This window comes from Colossoma macropomum, unplaced genomic scaffold (assembly GCF_904425465.1).
Source record: "Colossoma macropomum unplaced genomic scaffold, Colossoma_macropomum, whole genome shotgun sequence".
NCBI lineage: Eukaryota > Metazoa > Chordata > Actinopteri > Characiformes > Serrasalmidae > Colossoma > Colossoma macropomum.
Window position 1 is genome coordinate 17,861,579 of NW_023494801.1, and position 17,963 is coordinate 17,879,541.

Consider the following 17,963-nt stretch of genomic DNA (forward strand, 5'->3'; position numbering starts at 1 on the left):
TTTCCGAAATCCAACTCAGAGGTATGATGAAATGACACAGGTAGAGATCAAATCATTCACTCTAACAGAAATATGAGACAAACTAAGCCTCTCTAACATGACACTCCGTTATCCTTTTGCTGAAATGGCTTCCCACGAGTAAACATGATACACAGATGCAAATAGAATCACCTAGAATCTCTTGGCCTGTTATTCCAGTTGGGGTTTCTGTTTAGTAAGAGGAGCTGCGTTTCCTGCAGTGGAATGACACAAAACGAGTCATTAGTCAGCATTAGGAACGTTTCCCACAGCCAGAGAGAACATTAGGAACACTTCCCACGGCCATTGAGGACTGATTAAATGCCAGCCTGCTCTGTTTGTTGTCACGGAGACCTGGTGGGTGTCTATGAGCAGATTAGCCTGCTTGTGTATAATAGATTTTTGTCAGGTTAATTGTGTGTCTGAGGGTTTTTGTTTACAAAAACTTTTATTGTTATATTTCAGCTTAGAGGTGTAGTTGAAACACTCAATCCCTCAAACATGAATGAACTTGAGTGGCAGCGTTACAGTCCCATTACTGTCTAATACTAAGATGCACTACACCTACTACACATGCTGACAATACTCCACTATTTTGTCTTTTGGCATGCAGAAGAGTGCCCAAGGGTTCCAGTTTGTTTCCAAATATTGTGCTCTTTGCTTCAGGACCTAATGGTCCAGATCACTTCAAAACCTTCAACCCTGTCAGGAATCCAGAACCAGAGGGTTTTGTTTCAGTCTTCTTTACTCTGTCTTTTTATGCTTTTGGACAAGAAGGCCTTGCAGTCAATATCAGGAAAAGAATAAACATTAACAGATACATATATAGCAGGTATTTCAAATCAGCAATTGTTTGTAACTTCATGTAAAATAACTTTAAAGTGGCTGTTGTCTAAATCTATCTCAGTGACCCAAAAATACAACTTCTACACTTGATAGGACTGTGTGAGTGTTTCAGACAACACTGTAATTGACAGTAGCATAGCCTTGGCAACAACCCCAAAGCTCAATACCACAGCTTTAAGCTTTTATTTTCTGATGGAATTCAGACTTTGATCTGCGCAAGATATTGCATTTCTGAGGTAAATTTACATTAATCGGGGAGTGATTCATTTACATTAATCAGGGTAACTGTGGTCGTGGGTGTTAATGACAAACGCAAGTAGCAATTTGGCCAGTTATCTAAACAGTGTTAGAAAATAAAATTAGATTTTGCTAAAGTATAGTACTGTAGTGTAGGTGGCTATGATAGACAGCAAATCATTAAAGTGGTATTAGCATTTGCCAGCTAAATTAGACTAGCCAACCAACCTATTCAACCAACCTAAAGCTCTTACAGCAAGTGTACTTCCTCTCATTCTCCTCAGTGTCCTGAGCTGCACAGCTTCCTGCATGGACCCTCTAGAATTCTATAACTCTCCGTGCACTGCCCAGCTCTAAAGCTGCTGACCCACGAGCCTCCTACCTACACCCTTATATCTCACCTCTGACTGAGGCAGCACACAGCTCAGCAATAACCCTGGGAAACTCTCAACCCTGACCCCAAAAAAACATTCCAAAGTGTATACTGACCTGTTTTGGACTCCTCAAAGCCAAAGAAAGTTACCTCCGTTCACTTGCGGAATAACTTTAACAAATATAATGCGCAAAATCACTGTCTCAATAAATATATTTTTAGTATTCATGTCAGTTAGTAAATGTAAGACTGATGTAAAGTGTTCACTAGTATGAGCTCTCAAGGACAGGGCGTTCATGTTGAGCAGTTTTTCTCTAGTAATTAATCTCTATAATAGTGAAAAAAATGCTAAATTACATAAAAGCAACTGAGCAGTGTAGTTTGTTAACAGTAGTTAACATTAACTTTGTTAGACGTTACATTGCTTCCAATAATTATGATGTTCTGTCCCTAATGATGCATAAACAGGGACGGATTCACAATTACTTGTCACAACTAAGTAGTTTATCTTAGGTGTTACAGTGTATATGTAAAGTAATTCAGTCAGTTGTATTTAGTAACTGGGTGAAGTGGCCTTTTTTTGAAGTGGCGTGATATAATTTTATGTTGTATGAAAGGAGACAGGAGTCAAAGTCATAAAAGCACCTTTAGCAGTTGTGGGTTAATTATTACTGATTAATATAATAATGATAAAAGTTAAAAATAATTATAATTTCAATAAAAGGGGCCCCAGTCCCAAATGTGGTATACTTGATGGTTAACACTATGGAGAAAGTAAATAACAATAGAAATGATAATAATTATCTCAATGTATAAAGGAAATTTGATCACTCAATTTTAGTACTTATCTTAGATGTTAGAGTATAAAATACACACACACATGGGTAAAACATTCACAAAGCTTAATAGTAAATCTATTAGTAAAAAGACAGAAGTAAAAAAAGACAGGAGCCTACATTGCCCCAATGAAAATCAGGAGTAAGACTACACACAATGAAACATAAATTAGACTAGACACTACAATGATAAATTGATCTACCTTATGATCACATCAAATTCTAGAGTGTCACAGTATCTCAAGACAAACCACCATGTCAGCATTGGAGAACATACGGTCTGCAATGCATATAAGATTGTCTTTGGATTGGGGACTGAGAGGCTTGGCTGATAGTATCAGTGTTTGGTTGATTTTCCGAGGAGTCATGAGAGACCCAGTGCACTTTGAAAATCCCGAAGCATGCACACATTATCTCGTCTTCTGACGAGTAAGGGTCTGGTTGAGTTCAAAGTTGGATCAATCAGAGTTGGTGCTGAAAATCTGAGTATCTTTGGGGACCTGATGCTGGAATCCAGAGATCAGACGTGGCCAGAAAGCTTATCTGTAGTTCCTGTAGGCCAAAATGTTAAAAACAGGAAAACTAATGAAAAACCTTTTTCATGGTTTAATGTGTTTAAACGTTTGACTGGTACTGTATAATAAATGTCTATCCATTGGTGAGAATTCTTTGACAGTAGCAGTTTTAGCAAAAAGCTAATGAGTTGAACAAAACTGGGTTGAGCTATTAAATGTCTGCATGCTGGAAACTGGTGAACAGGAATCTTGCCACAAAAGTGATTCTTAAATGGTAGAGCGAGCATCACATTGATCACTCTCTTAATCTTAACTATAAGATGTTTTTGAAAAACTGGGCCCTGAGAAGTTGAAGACAGCTATCAACATTTTAGCAATATATGAACCAAATCTGAGTAGCATGTTCCATAGAAATGGTTTGTTGTTATTCTTACAATCCAACAAGCAAAATGCACTGAAAATCTTCTGACTAGCCTTAAATGAGGGCAACTGAACAGCGTGCACTCTTTACCACAAATTCAAACCCACCCAAGTTATTCTCAGCACCTCATTGTTTATTCATAGTCCACACAGCAGGCAGATATCTCCTAAGTAGATACAGTTTATGGTTGTTGTCCTGGCTAAAGCCACTTTGTTGCCTCTTTGTGGCCTCGTCAGCAGAAGCACTCTTAGTTTCAGAGGGTGAAAAGGTCAGAGCCAAGTACAGTACCCTGCTTAAAAATGCATAGGAGTATAGATTCTATTAGTTTTTACACATATAAAGTAACTATAATGATGTATTATTAATGCAAAATGTATTGATTTATTCATGAAACTCCTGTGAGGCAAAAAAAAAACGAGTGGACTATGATACAGGGTTTGGAGTTTGAGCACTTTGTGCCTTTTATGATTGCCTTCTATTTCTTTCTGTCTGTCTTTATGTGGTTTAGGCCACTGTGCGTGACTCTGGTGTTCAGCAGTAAAGGGCAGAGGTATCTGAGAGTGGGGCTGGCTGTTCCTTTGTTCGGCTCCCTAGCTTGCCTTCGGAGGATGGTGGCAGACGAGGGCAAGATTTCACCTGACCAGGTGACCCTTCATACACACATATTCATAATTACAGTGCTCAGTTGCAGTCTTGAGACATGTCTATCATTGATTTTTTTTCAGAATTATATAATTTGTTAGTGTATTATGGACATTGTGCCTTACCAGATTCAAAAGTACGTTGTTTCAGCTATATTTATTAGTCTTATCAATCAAAAGATGTATCAATCAATACTTTGGGTCCAACTGCAATAGCAGACTAGAAAACTTTGGCCTAACCCACCATTTTATTTCAAAACAGTTGTTGGGACGCTAGTCCAAACCTGAGAACTCCAAAGCTACTCCTAGAAAGCCCTCATCCAAAATATCTGACAGAAATTTTGATTAACATTCTGAAAGATATTGCTTTTAGAAAAGATACACTGTACATTGCAAATGTACATTGTAGATTCCAAAATCGAGCATAAAAATAATGACGTCTTAGAAAAAGTCCAAAATCTGTGATGATCTGGCCATTAAAAAGGGAAAATTCACCATGCCTGGATCCACATCATGCACTCCATGACTAAAAGACTTCAAACTGTCATTCAAATAGAAATATGCAACAAAATACTAACCTGAATAGAATACTAAATACTGAGGTATATAAAGGAAAGTGACACTAATGTTTGTCCCACAAATGTTTGTCTACTTCTACCCGCCTAACTTACATACGTTTTTAGTCAATTATCGGCATCATTTTGATTTTCAGTTAGTAAACCTGGCTATTGCTGGTTGGTGTAACTTTTCTGATATATAAAAAAGCATAAATTATATCGTTAGCTTGGAACGTTATGACTAAACAAAACACAAATTGTATTCATAGAGTGTCCCAAGAGCACTTTTAAGGGCTGTATCATCGTTGTCATAACAAAACCTTATTTTCATTTTTCTCTTTATATTGTGTGAACATTTATTGACAGAAATGTTCCAGTAGTAATTCTGAAAAGCAAATTAAACGTTTTTAAATGTTATGGTAAGAGTGTTCTTTCTTAGGATGCACAATGAAATTTCGATGTTTATTGCGATGACCGATAATGTTTTGTTGTAGCTAATACTCATATGAATAACCAATGATTTTGAATTATTTGCACTTCATATATGGTCATGATTACACTTTATAAAACATATAAAGTTGCATGCAAAAGTTTGGGCACTTGTTTAGTTGATTTACACATACTCAAAAATTCATACACAAAAATTCTACACGGTTTAATGCACAATTACTGTTTATTTTCTGAATTTTAATGGCTGAATTCATTGATTAATTTAGCCAAGACAAAAATCAGGCATGACCCGTTCAGAATTAATGTGATCTATTATAGTGCAAAAAATAAAAAACAAGACCAGAAATCACAACTAGCTTTTTTCAGATCTGAAGCAAGAGTGGAGCTTGATTTTCTCCTCTCTCTCACAGATGAAAGCTTTAAGTGCTGTTCGACAGTTTTGGTGACTTACCAGGTCTTGTTCAGAAGTCCTATTTACTCTGTAACTTTTAATGTTTTTGAACTCCAGTTTTGGAAACTCCTCATGTAAGTGTTCTTGGCCATTTTGACTGGGAATTAAATAAATGAAGGGTGGTCTCCAAAGGGCTTCACAGTGTTGTAGTTCAGCTAGAATCAACCTCAGGAAGATTATGAAAGCAAAAGGTATTATTACCCATGACTGCCAGTGCTTTGCTATCAGAGCCAAAGTAAAGCAGGTTCTCAGCAGTGTGCCACTGATATTCGCACACAAGGTGTGACAGTGTGGACACTAATGGGATTCTGTGAGTGAGAGAGAAAACTCAGGGGCACTCAGGCCATGTCTGTATGAAGAGATTGTTGATAATGCAGAGATGCAGAGTGTGAATTGGACAAGGTACAGTGTGACTTTACAGTGTTACACAGTGTTCCTGCATTCTTATTTCTTTCTCTTCTGCTGTCTCCATGTTTTTCTGTGTTTGTTCTTTAACAACTGTGCCATTCCGTCCTTTATTGAAGTGATAAATCATTTCAGTTAGCAGTTAATTTCAGCACAGTAGCACTTAGCTTAGCAGCTCTGTGTGACCAAGAAACAATATGGAGGCTGATGTGAAGTTTGGTCATTATTAATGGTGCTATTTGTAAAGCTCGGTAAAATGAGCATTAGATTTAGTAGCTCCATTAAAGTTGTAGCACATGAATGTGATGAATTAACACATACTTTAAAATATTCACTAAATCCATTAATCACCAGTGGTGCAATTTTGTCACTTAATCTTTAGAATAAGGAACAGTAGAGGAATCAAATTAAAGAGTTAATCTGTGGAGTTAAGAGTTAATTCTCTTTTTTCTGTCTTCCTCTTCCTTTCCAGGTGATTTTAACCGAAATTTACACGACAGGTTTTCAACGCTCTTTTTTTGATGAGGACGACTTGACCAGCATTGCAGAGAGTGACATAATCTATGCCTTCCAAGCCCCACCCCTTTATATCAGGGGAGGGTCTACTCGAATATCAGGTAACAGTAGAAACATTTTGTGTTATCTTACACAACAGCAACCTTTCTGACTTTACCATTCCCTTCTAAACCAATCCACATTGTACACATCAGGTATTATAAACGTTTGAAGATGCAACTTAAACATGTTTAATTGTGAATTGCATGTAAATTGAGCAATGTTGTATTGTGGTAGTGAAACCTGAAATCAAGTTGAAACCAAGAAATAAGTTGATCAAAACAAGTGAGTGCTGGTTGTTCAGAAAGCTGTTAAGTATCACACAGATCAAATGTGGAATGCAGAAATGCATTTTCTCTAAAAACCTCACAAATGACAAAAAACAGTCTTATGCGAAAGTTTGGGTGCACCTGGTCAAATTACATGTTATGTTAAAGTGAAAGTGCACAGAACACACTTCTGTACATGTTAATATAGAATGACTATTTAACTGCTAAATATACATATTGGAATGGAAATAAAACAGGAAAAAAATAAAGAAAAATGTGGTCTGTGTAAAAGGTATGGCACATTTTATATGTTTTATCTTTTTTCCCAGTATCTTAAACTTTCAGAAAAATGCCATATTTAAGTTTGTTCGCTGTAGAGGCTGTGTTATTATGTGAACTTTTTTTTACTTAGAAAATCAACAAAACATGTTATTTAAAATTTTGAATAAGACTGTATGCAGCAAATATATGGAGTGTCTGAATGCGTGCGTTCCAGTTCAATACAATACAATATGTTGTTCTGTTATGTCCCTATGTAATACTTCACCTTTTAACAACCCAGCTACCAACCTGAGGAATCAGTTAGTCGGCTGTCTAACAAATCTTAGCAAAATAGCTTGTATTTTTATCTTTTTCTTGCTTATGTAACAATTAAGTAGCTTGTTATTAATTAAGTAGCTCATTATTAAACATGAAGCTATTGCAAGAGCTTCTTAGCTAGCTAGCTAGTTTAGCTCATGTAAAAAGCTAACATAGGTTAGCTTCAGGATCCATAGCTGAGTGAAACCTTAAGCATTGGACCTTCTGTATGTGAGGTTATTAACTTAAAGTGGTTGTTTTTCAAGCTTAGTTTTTATTAATTGGGTAATATTTTATTGTTACTTTTACTTGTATTTAAGTGAACTATCATTGCAGTAGTAGTACTCACAAGCAGAGATTTTTCAGTACTCTTTCCTCCTTTGGTAGTGATAGACTCGTAAATGTAAATATCTATTGATGGAATTAGAAGTTGACTTGAGATGGATCTGTGCTGTTAGCATGCTGCATATAACATAGATGCTAAAATTATTGAAGTGCATTGTAGATGTATTATTCCTCCTCCTGAACGTCCAAGGTTACACGTCCCAGCTGCATGGTCAACATTATTATGACGACAGCATCGTCTCTCAGCTCAGATCAATACTTTGGTCTTAGTACTTATAAATACTTGAATGGCTGGGGTCTCACAGATGTCCTTGCAACCTCGTTACTTTGGTTCAAGGGGGAAAAAGGCAAACCTTCACTCAGTCCCTCACTCAGGGTCTTGTAAACCTCTATTTAATGCTACATTCTTCAACTACATGAAATGATAACTAAAATGAAAAAGGTGCCTGACTGAAACAGATCTATTTTGTTTTTCCTCAGTACTAGTCTTAGTCTTACTGAAGCAGAACTTTGTTTGGATTGTTTTTTATCCCCACTGCAGCTTAGTTTCAGATGTTGAATCTCATGTGCTTTATATTTGCAGTACAACAGACATAAGACAAACTGCTCTGCCAAGAGTAATAGAACAACTTAGTAAAAGTAGTTAATACATAAGCCATCCATTGTTTGTAATGTGAAGAATTGATGAATTTGGCACAAGGCCAGGGCCAACTGATGTAGGAACCACGACTTAAGCTAAAGTTTGTTTAGCGTTTATATCCAGTATTTCTCTCAAATTTTGTTTGATACAACAGGAAGAAATCAACAAAAACCCCCAAATGCATAAGGTTAGGTTTCTTTTCATTTATTCTGAACAGACAGTAGTGCAAGTTACAGTTTGCTCTATATTGTATAGTCTCCCCTGAGGTAGTTGGTACAGACTGTATTGTGGATGATTTGCACTCGATGGGAAAAGACACTAACATTAACTAATGTGTACAGTGATGTTTCAGCTTCAACTGTGTGTGACAGAAAAATTTGTAAGGCTTCCCACTGAATCTTTTCACAGATGCAAAAATACTGCAAGCTGTGGATAGGTATAAGTCCCTTTTTATTATAGTTTATATTTAAAGTTTTATAATAGTTTTATATATAGTTTTATAATATGTAATATAAATATTATATATTTATAGTTTTTTATGAATCTCTTTTTATTAACTTCCTTACCTCTTGCTCACTGTTCAGACACCTCAAGCTCAGCCTCACAGCTGATCAGGGATTAGGAGTTATGACGCTGCTGCAGTTATGAATCCTTAATAGTCTGTATCATTTGGCGCTAGCTGCAGACAAAAGTGGACCGCCTACAGCTTAAGGTTTCCAAGCAAGCGGAACTTGCACTTGTGAAATTTGATTCCGCATTACGCTCATCCATCTTTGCACTGCATATTCTCTGTACGACTGCATGCACTGAACCGTAACGTCCGTACCATGACAATTCAGGACCATTACACTCCTACTAGCTAGTCTGCCCATGACACGATGCTACCAAGTTGGGAGGGTGAAGGCTAGCACGTGCTTTCTCTGAGTCATGTGAAGCATCACTGCATCTTTTTTTAACTGCCACAAACGCAACGTAATTGGACATCCCGCTGCACTTGGAGGAGAACGCTAACTGCCGATTCTGTTACGTCAGCTCACTCACACAAAGTGAGTGAGACCAATTACGCCCTCTTTTTCTCCCTACCATGGATTTCTGTTAGAGTTGATCTGTTCAAGGCGGTTGTATGACACAGAGACACACGTTTTCATGAATCTGAGTTGAGTTTGGAGTTATTAGCTGCAGGCATTGCATTTTACAAAAGTAAACCCCTACTAAACACCTGCCAACTTGAGGAGATTGGTTAGTCTGTTGTTTATATAGGATATATGCTAGCTAGCTAATGTAGTAACTAACCCACCTGAAGTTTAAGCTTAAAAGGAATGTGATCTGTTATTTACTAAAACTTTAACTAGATCAGCTGTTAACGTCACCTATAATAGCACTTGTAATAGCAAACATATTCAATATCCAAATTATTTTAGCCAACTATTTTGTTTCGTCTCTTTTCTTTAAGCACTACATTTACTGTGTGTAGCACTTTGTTCTCTCCATCAAACTGAAGATTTTCCTCGAAGCTGCAAGAGAACAGCATTGCATGCTCATGACCCATGACTAATTTAAAACATTAGCTACATTAGTGTTTATAGAAGCAAACTTAAAGGAAGGAACCAAATTTCAGACACCAAACATGTCTCAGCTGATTGACTACCTTTAAGGTAAGGTGAAAAAGTTATGTTAATGTGAATTTTGGCCAAACCAACATGTTAACTGTGATACTGGTAAAATAGCCTGAGGACAAAAGAAAAGCACCAAAAAACAACAGTTAAAAAGAAAATGCTAACGTTAATAGATTTTCATCAGCCTGATGTCTGTATGCGTGTGCACATTTGTCCATGTTTATGGAGACAATCTTTAGTAGTTTTGTTCACGCACATATCATGCATGCAAACACACACGCTCATGCCAGGACTTATCTGTCTTGTTCTTTATTGTCTGCACGAAAAACATACATTATTTTTTCCACACTGACACAAAAACGCACATCCTTCTTTTCTGTGCTCAGTGCCATTCATCATTGCTGTGCTTCATTAGTAGACAAAGCGCAGTACAGGTGTTGATGGAGGAGGTGCTTAACACTTGATGAAAAGCCACCATAATTAGAAGAGTGGGTTCCACTGTGTTTAAATGCACACGTCTAAACCTGTTGCACGGTGTTTAGAGCTGTAGAGTAAGGGCAGACAACTGCATGTGTGATATAAATCAATCATAAAGGGACTATAAACAACAGCCAGTGTACAGGAACTGAAACAAACTACACAGTAACGTGGAAACCTATTATGCTGATATTTTATTAATTTTTTAAAAAACATAGTACTGTTTTTTATAACCTTTTTTTTAAATGTGGCACACTAAATGCTAAATATTAAGATGTCATGTATCATAAAAATGTCTTAAAGTATTGTGATAAAAGGGTTTAAATTTTGTCTGACACATGGGGTCCAGCGTCAAGTGGCTCTTGCTTACATATCACAATTCAAACACAAAACTGTGTAAACGAAGTACACCCACAGTTACACTTATATTGATATCATGCTGCATATGTCAGTATTAAAACACAAAAACAAAAAATATAGTTAACAGAAATATTGATATCATACATATTCAATATAGAGATTCAGATTTGTTGCCTATTAAATTTATTTCTATCTGCATGATACTCTTTTAGCAAAATCCCCAATGATGATACATACGATAATTAAGAAAAAAAACTAAGGACTAATAACTGTTATGGCATAAGTCAACAAACAGTCATAGTACAGTGAACAGAAATTCACTATATAATAATTGCAACTCATCTAAATACTGTTTTCAACATCCATTTCGACAAACCCCTAGAATTGTCTTGCATAAATTCTAAAAGTGCCCCCCAGTACCCACTGAAGTTTCTGTGGTGATATTATATTTTTGCTGTCTACAGTCATCCGTAGTTTAGAGTTTGTTTTTAGGGTTCTTAGTGGCTTCTCCCACCTTTAAATCCCTGCTGTCTCAAAGCTGCTCCTCCTGTGTGTGTGAAGTCAGTATGAATTTAGCTGATGATTTTTGACCACTGCACTATGGGGTGAGGACAGAGGACACCTCAACAAGGGGCAGAGGTGTTTAATTAAGAATCTGGCAGTTTTGCCAGACCCTGACATTGTCTCTCATAGGCCCACAGCACAGAGGAGGTCTCACTCAGCTGTTGGGGAATTAAAGTGAGAATCAGCGTCTGGGTCACTCTGTGTGAGGGTGAAAGAAAGGATGAGACGATGGAGGATAGTAATGAGACTACAAACTATCCTTTGACGTATTTTCGATAGAGCTGTATGGTAATTGATATTGAAATCACTACAGTGTACACCCATCACTGTCTTAACCTGACAGAAATGAATACTTTGAATACTTTTTGTTAAACAGTGATGTGTGTATGTAAAGTAATCTGTTTTTGAGGTAGTAAAGTCTGGATTATAGCTTGATTAGGACTCATAAATGTTCTAACTGATATGTTTAAATCAGCAAGAAGTGAATCAGTTTCTGAACTGAATTCAATGTGTAAAATGTATGCTAGTTGTAAACATGTTACTGTCCATTATTCTTTTAAAAATATTTTATTGTTGCTTCCAAACCTTTGTGTTCAAGTAACTTTGCTGTAAATGGTGATTAGACAAATCCACAAAAGTACAGTTCTGGCCATACAGTGCCTCAGTCTAAAAGCTATCACTACCTAAGGAAACCTTTCAGTTACACCGTGTTCCTATTCTCATGAAGGTGTCACCTCTCTCTGTGGGAAAGATGTCTACATACGTCAGGCCAGCTATAGGTTAATCATGCACAAGTGTGCATGAAGTACCGAGAGAAAGTGTGAGCAGTCACTCAACTGCAGTGTTCGTGAAGAACTACAGAGCACATATTTCCCCCCATTATAGATAAATGAATGGCCCTGATGTCAGGGGCTTTGCTGTTTAGCTTTTATGAGGCATGTGGTTGATTCTGGTATTCATAGCCTCGACTCTTGAGTGAATTCAAACAGTCCTCCCCTGAGGAGAAGCTAGCTGGTTCAGTTGAGGATTTTGTTGCAGTTGGGGGGTAACATCAAGAGGACATCAAACCTGCCCTGTGGTGTGTGGAGCTGTTAGCCAGCTGTCTAAGTTATTACTAGTTCCCCAACCAACACCACTGTACTTACTTAGCACTGTTTAACATAAACATAGCATTTTTTTAGATTGGATGGTGTGACTTAATTGAAAATCTCACTAGTTAATTTTCTAGTTACTATATATAATATGTTGCAGATAAGCCTCTTTTCCTCTTACCATCTTGTGGTCCCATCTTGATGGGCTAACTGACAGGTGAAAGCTGTGAAAATGAAATTGCAATGAGCTCAAAGACCCTTTTCTGAGATTTTGTTTTGTAAATTTAAGTCAAGATTTTGAAATAACACTTGAATATACATATGTTTTTTCATTTCTATTTCTGAAATGAAAAAGGAATGACTATTAGCATTCATAAAGTACAATACATTTCCATGGCGCTCTCCTTAAATCATGACTAAGTACATTTAGTCCTTCATTAGGGAGACACCAGCAAACTTCATTCTCTCTGATGAAGCTCTACGCCAAAATACCTTTACTTTTTTACCTTTTGTTCTGTGCCATGATTCAATAAAGACTTTTTCATTTCTAGAAGAGGAAAATTAAAAGTCAGGAAAATGATTTTTTTGTACATATCCTATTAATAAACGTAAATGTAAATGTAAACACAATTCATGCAAGAAAATTACTAATGCAATTAATCAGTGTGTTATATTCTTTGTATTCAGTTATATGTATGTTCTTAACATTCACTAGCTTTATATAGTAAAGAACAGAGTTTAGCAGGGTTATTTTATTTTTTGGTCCTGTTTGCCCCCCGCACAGTCTGTCTCTCTCTCTGTCTCTCTCACTGTCTACTTTTATCAGATTAATGTGTTTTTGTCTGACAATACTTATCTAGCTACACTTTGACGTTCCTCCAAAGCCCCACTCTAGCCTACCATTCTCCTTGTTTCATCCTATTCACAGCAGATAAGAGCAAATGACATGTCTTCAGTGGACTAGTCAGCAGAAGTGCCTTTTGCACTTGCACTAACTATTGCTTCTCTCTCCTGTCTAAGGGTACCACCACAGCCTCCCTTCCTCACCCTACTCCTCCTCTGGGCCAGAGGCTCAAAGACTGGCGGCGTCCGGTGCACTGTCCTCCGAGTTCCTCAACCAGGGTGCAGGCACAGTGAAGATTCTTCTGCTGGTGTGTAATGCAGCAGGGGCAGGCCAGCAGGCTGTTAGGTGAGGACTATAGAGAAGACCATCTATATCTGTGCACTCAAAGTTCGAAGTTACAGAGGTCATTTCTACGGTTTTACACTCACTGATCACTTTATTAGACAAACCTGTCTTGTAGGTGTGCACTGAGAGACAATATTGCATATTTTTCTGTGTGAAGTTTGTGTTAGTCATCAGTGCACTTCATCAGTGGTCAGTAACTGAAAGGGCTATCACTTGGGGTGAGCAACCCACAGGGTAATAAATGAATTTAAGGGACACGAACACTACATGATTGAATACAGGCAAGGCTTGATCTTAGGGATCAGGATCCGTAGCAAACCATGCATGTTCCCCAGATCCCATGAACACTAACAAGAGGACCATCAAATGTTAAAATAGTGCCTGAGCAACTTGCTGTAGTTGCTGTTGCTGTGCTCTTTTGTGCAAAGCTAAAAAAGTAGGCGTCACATCAAACAAGCGTCCATGCTGTTGCCAGAGGTCTGTTAGCCACCCCTCCATTTCCTGGGTTTGCCAGCACAAGTGAGAAAGCTGCTCAGAATATTCACTCAGAGGCTGTTCATAACCTTATAGTGTAAGTCAGTGGCTGCAGTCAATATTCCTGGCTCTTTGTTTTCCCAATAATCCCTCTGACATCCCATTTTTTTTCTGGTTTACTACCCAATATTTTTCTCTTACGCTCTCATTGGCTATTGCTCATTGCTGTTCTTACTACTTCTCCTTTGTGTGCTCCCAAAGCATAGTCTGCCACAGGAAAATCAGACTAAAGCATGTAGTGTATTTTTTACATGTAGCAATATACATATTGGTACAATGTACGTATTTATGAATCATATGCAGACGCATGGAAAATTGACATGATGTAGGTAAACTAAGTCTTCCTACTTTTCTTACATTCCAGTGTTGTGTTTGCTGTAAGAAATGCCAGGAAGACCTCTGTCAACAATCATTGCTGAGTTGTTATTGTTAATTTATGCAATATATTAAAGGCACATAGTACACATTGTTCTGGATGTTAGTTACACCTAGATGGTTTGTGAGATGTTTTAGCCTGAAATACAATAGTGCACATTCAAATTTAAAATTGCATCACATCAGATGGGCCCCATGTAGGTTGACTCACCCTCGAGACAGTGCTGGTAACTGACAACAGCACCACTGCTGGCTTGATGTTTTTGGTTGGTAGACTGACTACAAGCTAACAGTGACAATGAGGTGTGTAAAACCCCAGAAATGCAGCTGTCCCTGGTGCATATGTACAAGCGCAACACACCCTACTATCCCACTACCATGTTGGTATCACTGCTGTGATGACCAAGGTCCACCACTCCAATAATGTCATTTTCCATTGTACCACAAGCAGGTCTGTAGTCAATAATTGTAGACCTACAAAGTCCACATATGTGGTAGCTGTACCTTATAAACTGCAGCACTGTGTTTATGCAGTCACACACTAAAGTATGATACAATCCTGGCACTAGATTGGTTGGGTTTGGGGACCCATGTCAACTCAAACCGTCAGAAACAAAATCATGTAATGTCAGACATTTTCTGACGTAACAATTGTCAAAAGTCCCCGGCCTCAGGCAAAAATCCTGAATTCGGATCCGCAGACTTTTTTTAGTGCCGACTTTGGCTTTTACCTTAGTGCCGACTTTGAAAGAGTTTTCAGAGACATTTGACACAGCAGAGTCATCCATCAGATAGACTTCCGTCAGTGGCAGTCACCCAGAGATCAAGAGAGTCCCCTGTGATTTCCTCCCACGCGTGCTACCAACAGAAAAAGAGACAGAAAGAGAATGAGCGTGGAAGAAGAGAGCATTCTCATTCAGATCAATTGGATGGTGAAGTTGCGTTGGAGGCTGAAGACTTTGGTTTTGTGGAGAAAGTAACACTTCAGCCAGCCTTTTCTCGACAATTTTCCATGACAATCATGGCGTCGTTTTTTTCACATATGAACAGAGCAACATGACTGAAAGATACAAAAAGGTTGAGTTTCCTTTTGTATTTTCAAAACTAGAGAGGCCTTCAAAGACTTTTTCTACTATTTGAGTGACAACAGAACATAGTTTTGAGTTGTAAATTGTTTTTCATTGTCTTTTTGGAACAGGGTAACAGATTTTACTCAGTAATGACAAACTTTATCATCATACGTTTAGCACAAAGTGGACATGCAGTGGACATTGTAGTATGACATGCAGTGGAAAAGGATGAAAAAAAAAACGTAGATAATATATAAGGTTTTATGTGGGAACATGTTTGCTTTTGTTGTCTTTTACATGATCAAGCTGTCATTGTCAATTAGATATAGCACTCCATTCTTTTTTTACAGTTTTACTCAGTAGTTTGATGATGGAAGGAAATTATCCACAGAAAATGGTGTTTGTAATTAGGCCAGTATCTTTAGTTTCTCAGGATAAAACAGCAACTCTTGAAGAACTGAGAAACAGTAATGCTGTAAATGTGGCAATTTCTGAACAACAGGTGTTTCCTGTACAGAACCTCCATACACTATAGAGGTTCTGTACCAATAAAATATTTTTCCTAGAACCAAATTTAAGAACTACAGCATTGTGCCAGTCAGAGAGCACCCTTCCGTTACTGAATTTCCATTTATTCTTGAGAAAGGTCCTAAGAAAAAGTTAGATACATGATGTCCTTAAACCGCAGAACTGTTCACACCTTTGTGTTCTTAAGTGTGTGTAGATTCTGTTCTTACCTAAAAAACAAATTTCAAACATGAAACATTGGTGAATGACACTGCGAATAAGAAATTTCTTCTTCAGAACAGTTGGTGAATGAGGCCCATTGTTCTGTAGATATTTTTGAAGAGATTTTGTTTAAGATAATCCACTTACATATGGAAGGGACAAGTCAAAGGAGAATAAAAACAAGAGTTTCCAAAACTGGAGTTCCAAAAAATTATTAAAAGATGTAGAGTAAATGGGACTCTAACAATCATGCAAGACCTGGTAGACCAACAAAACTGTTTACATCAGATAAACAGTATCTTTGAGAGAGAGGAGAAAATCAAGCTCCATCTCTTGTTTCAGGTTGGAAAAATTCCCTAGATGTTTTTGTCAATTTTTCCACTTTGAGAAGGCAGCTCAACACTATGGGTCTGAACTACGGGTCAAGAAGCTGTTACTAAGAAAAGGGAATGGACAAAAAAGAAAATTAGCAAATCAAACAAAGAAGCTGCTGGTGTTCTCAGAAGAATGAATGAGTTGCCCCAGAGACCAGAAATCAGCGTCATTGAACATGTTTGGGAATACTTGGATTGTAAGAAACAGAAAATGCAACCAAATTCTAAGACTGAACTTTGGAAGTATCCAAAAATACGGAAAGCTAAATAAAGGAAGGTAAAGAATGGAAGATGTAATAAAGACAATGAGTGGACACACTAAATACTAAAAAAATGATATTACATTTATTTGTTGAAACTTCTGTAATTTTCCTTTAAACATTTGTTTTCTCTTTTTTCTTGAAAAATAAATAACTTAGTCTTAATGACAATTTAGCCTGTGAAGTATATAAATAAAAGGTGGTCTCTGACTTTTATACAGTTATGCATTTAGAAAGCTTTAGGTTTAAGAATGTAAACAGCCTAAATGAGAAGACACTGGCACTGCTAACACTAATGTGAGGAACATTTCTTAATGTGCTTCAGTCCTTGTTATGTATGTAAATTATGATTTGGACTTTGCCCAGCTTTCTCTTAAGTCTACGTGTACGGACATGTCTTACATAAGCTCTCCGTGATAAGATAACCGTAAAAACACCATAAGAGTTCCGAAACATGCTTTTCAGAAGACATTAAAAGCCAAGAATAACTACACCCTGTGAATCTCTCAGTGTGTGCAGACAGGCCCATTTGGATCCATTCTGGGTTATTTGCTTCTTTATGAAGCCCCTGGGAGTCAGGTAGCCATTTTTCATTTTTAGTGATATCATCATTGCACTCCCCCCTCTTAGCCTGCAACAAACAAATCAAACGTGACCCAGATTGATGCCAAGTCGTATTTGTGAGCAGGCGATGCAATGAAATGACAACAATTAAAAAAAAAAAAAGTGGCACAGTTATTAGTCTTTATGGTGAGATCTTCTCTCATCTGTTCCCCCTACACCCTTCCTCTCTGCACCACTCTTCCTCTCTCTCTCCTCCTGAGCTCACACAGCAGGAGAACAAGTCAGAGTGGGCTTTCTTTCAGAAGCAATTGCGAGCGAGATGGAGGGAGGGGAAAGAGTCAGAGGAGTTTGCGGTTTGTTTTGGTTCGTGAGAGCGGGGAGTTGCTGCTGCTGTTCCGCTGGCATGAAATTATAGCACTAAAAGCCCAGCCTTTTTCACGTTCCTCTCCAGGTGTCCTTGCTGCGCTCCGCCAGGAGCTGCTTTCATACGTTTTCACTTTTTATGGACCTAAAACAGAACATTTTAATGACCTGCTAACGACCCGGCAGTCTCAGAGCTCTCAGCTACTGGATCATGGTTCAGCATTTCACATCCCACCATCAAAAAAGCTGGTGTACCCAG

At 37.7% G+C, this 17,963-nt stretch overlaps 1 protein-coding gene across 2 annotated transcripts in view; it reads left to right on the forward strand.

Moving 5' to 3' along the window:
- usp43b (ubiquitin specific peptidase 43b) overlaps positions 1 to 17,963 on the forward strand; it is a 150,406-nt gene that overhangs the window by 82,072 nt on the left and 50,371 nt on the right. For both annotated transcript variants that reach the window (XM_036589579.1, XM_036589580.1), the window contains 3 exons: positions 3,755 to 3,890; positions 6,223 to 6,367; positions 13,267 to 13,435. In XM_036589579.1, the coding sequence (XP_036445472.1) occupies positions 3,755 to 3,890; positions 6,223 to 6,367; positions 13,267 to 13,435 (450 nt within the window). The remainder of the gene's footprint in view (positions 1 to 3,754; positions 3,891 to 6,222; positions 6,368 to 13,266; positions 13,436 to 17,963) is intronic.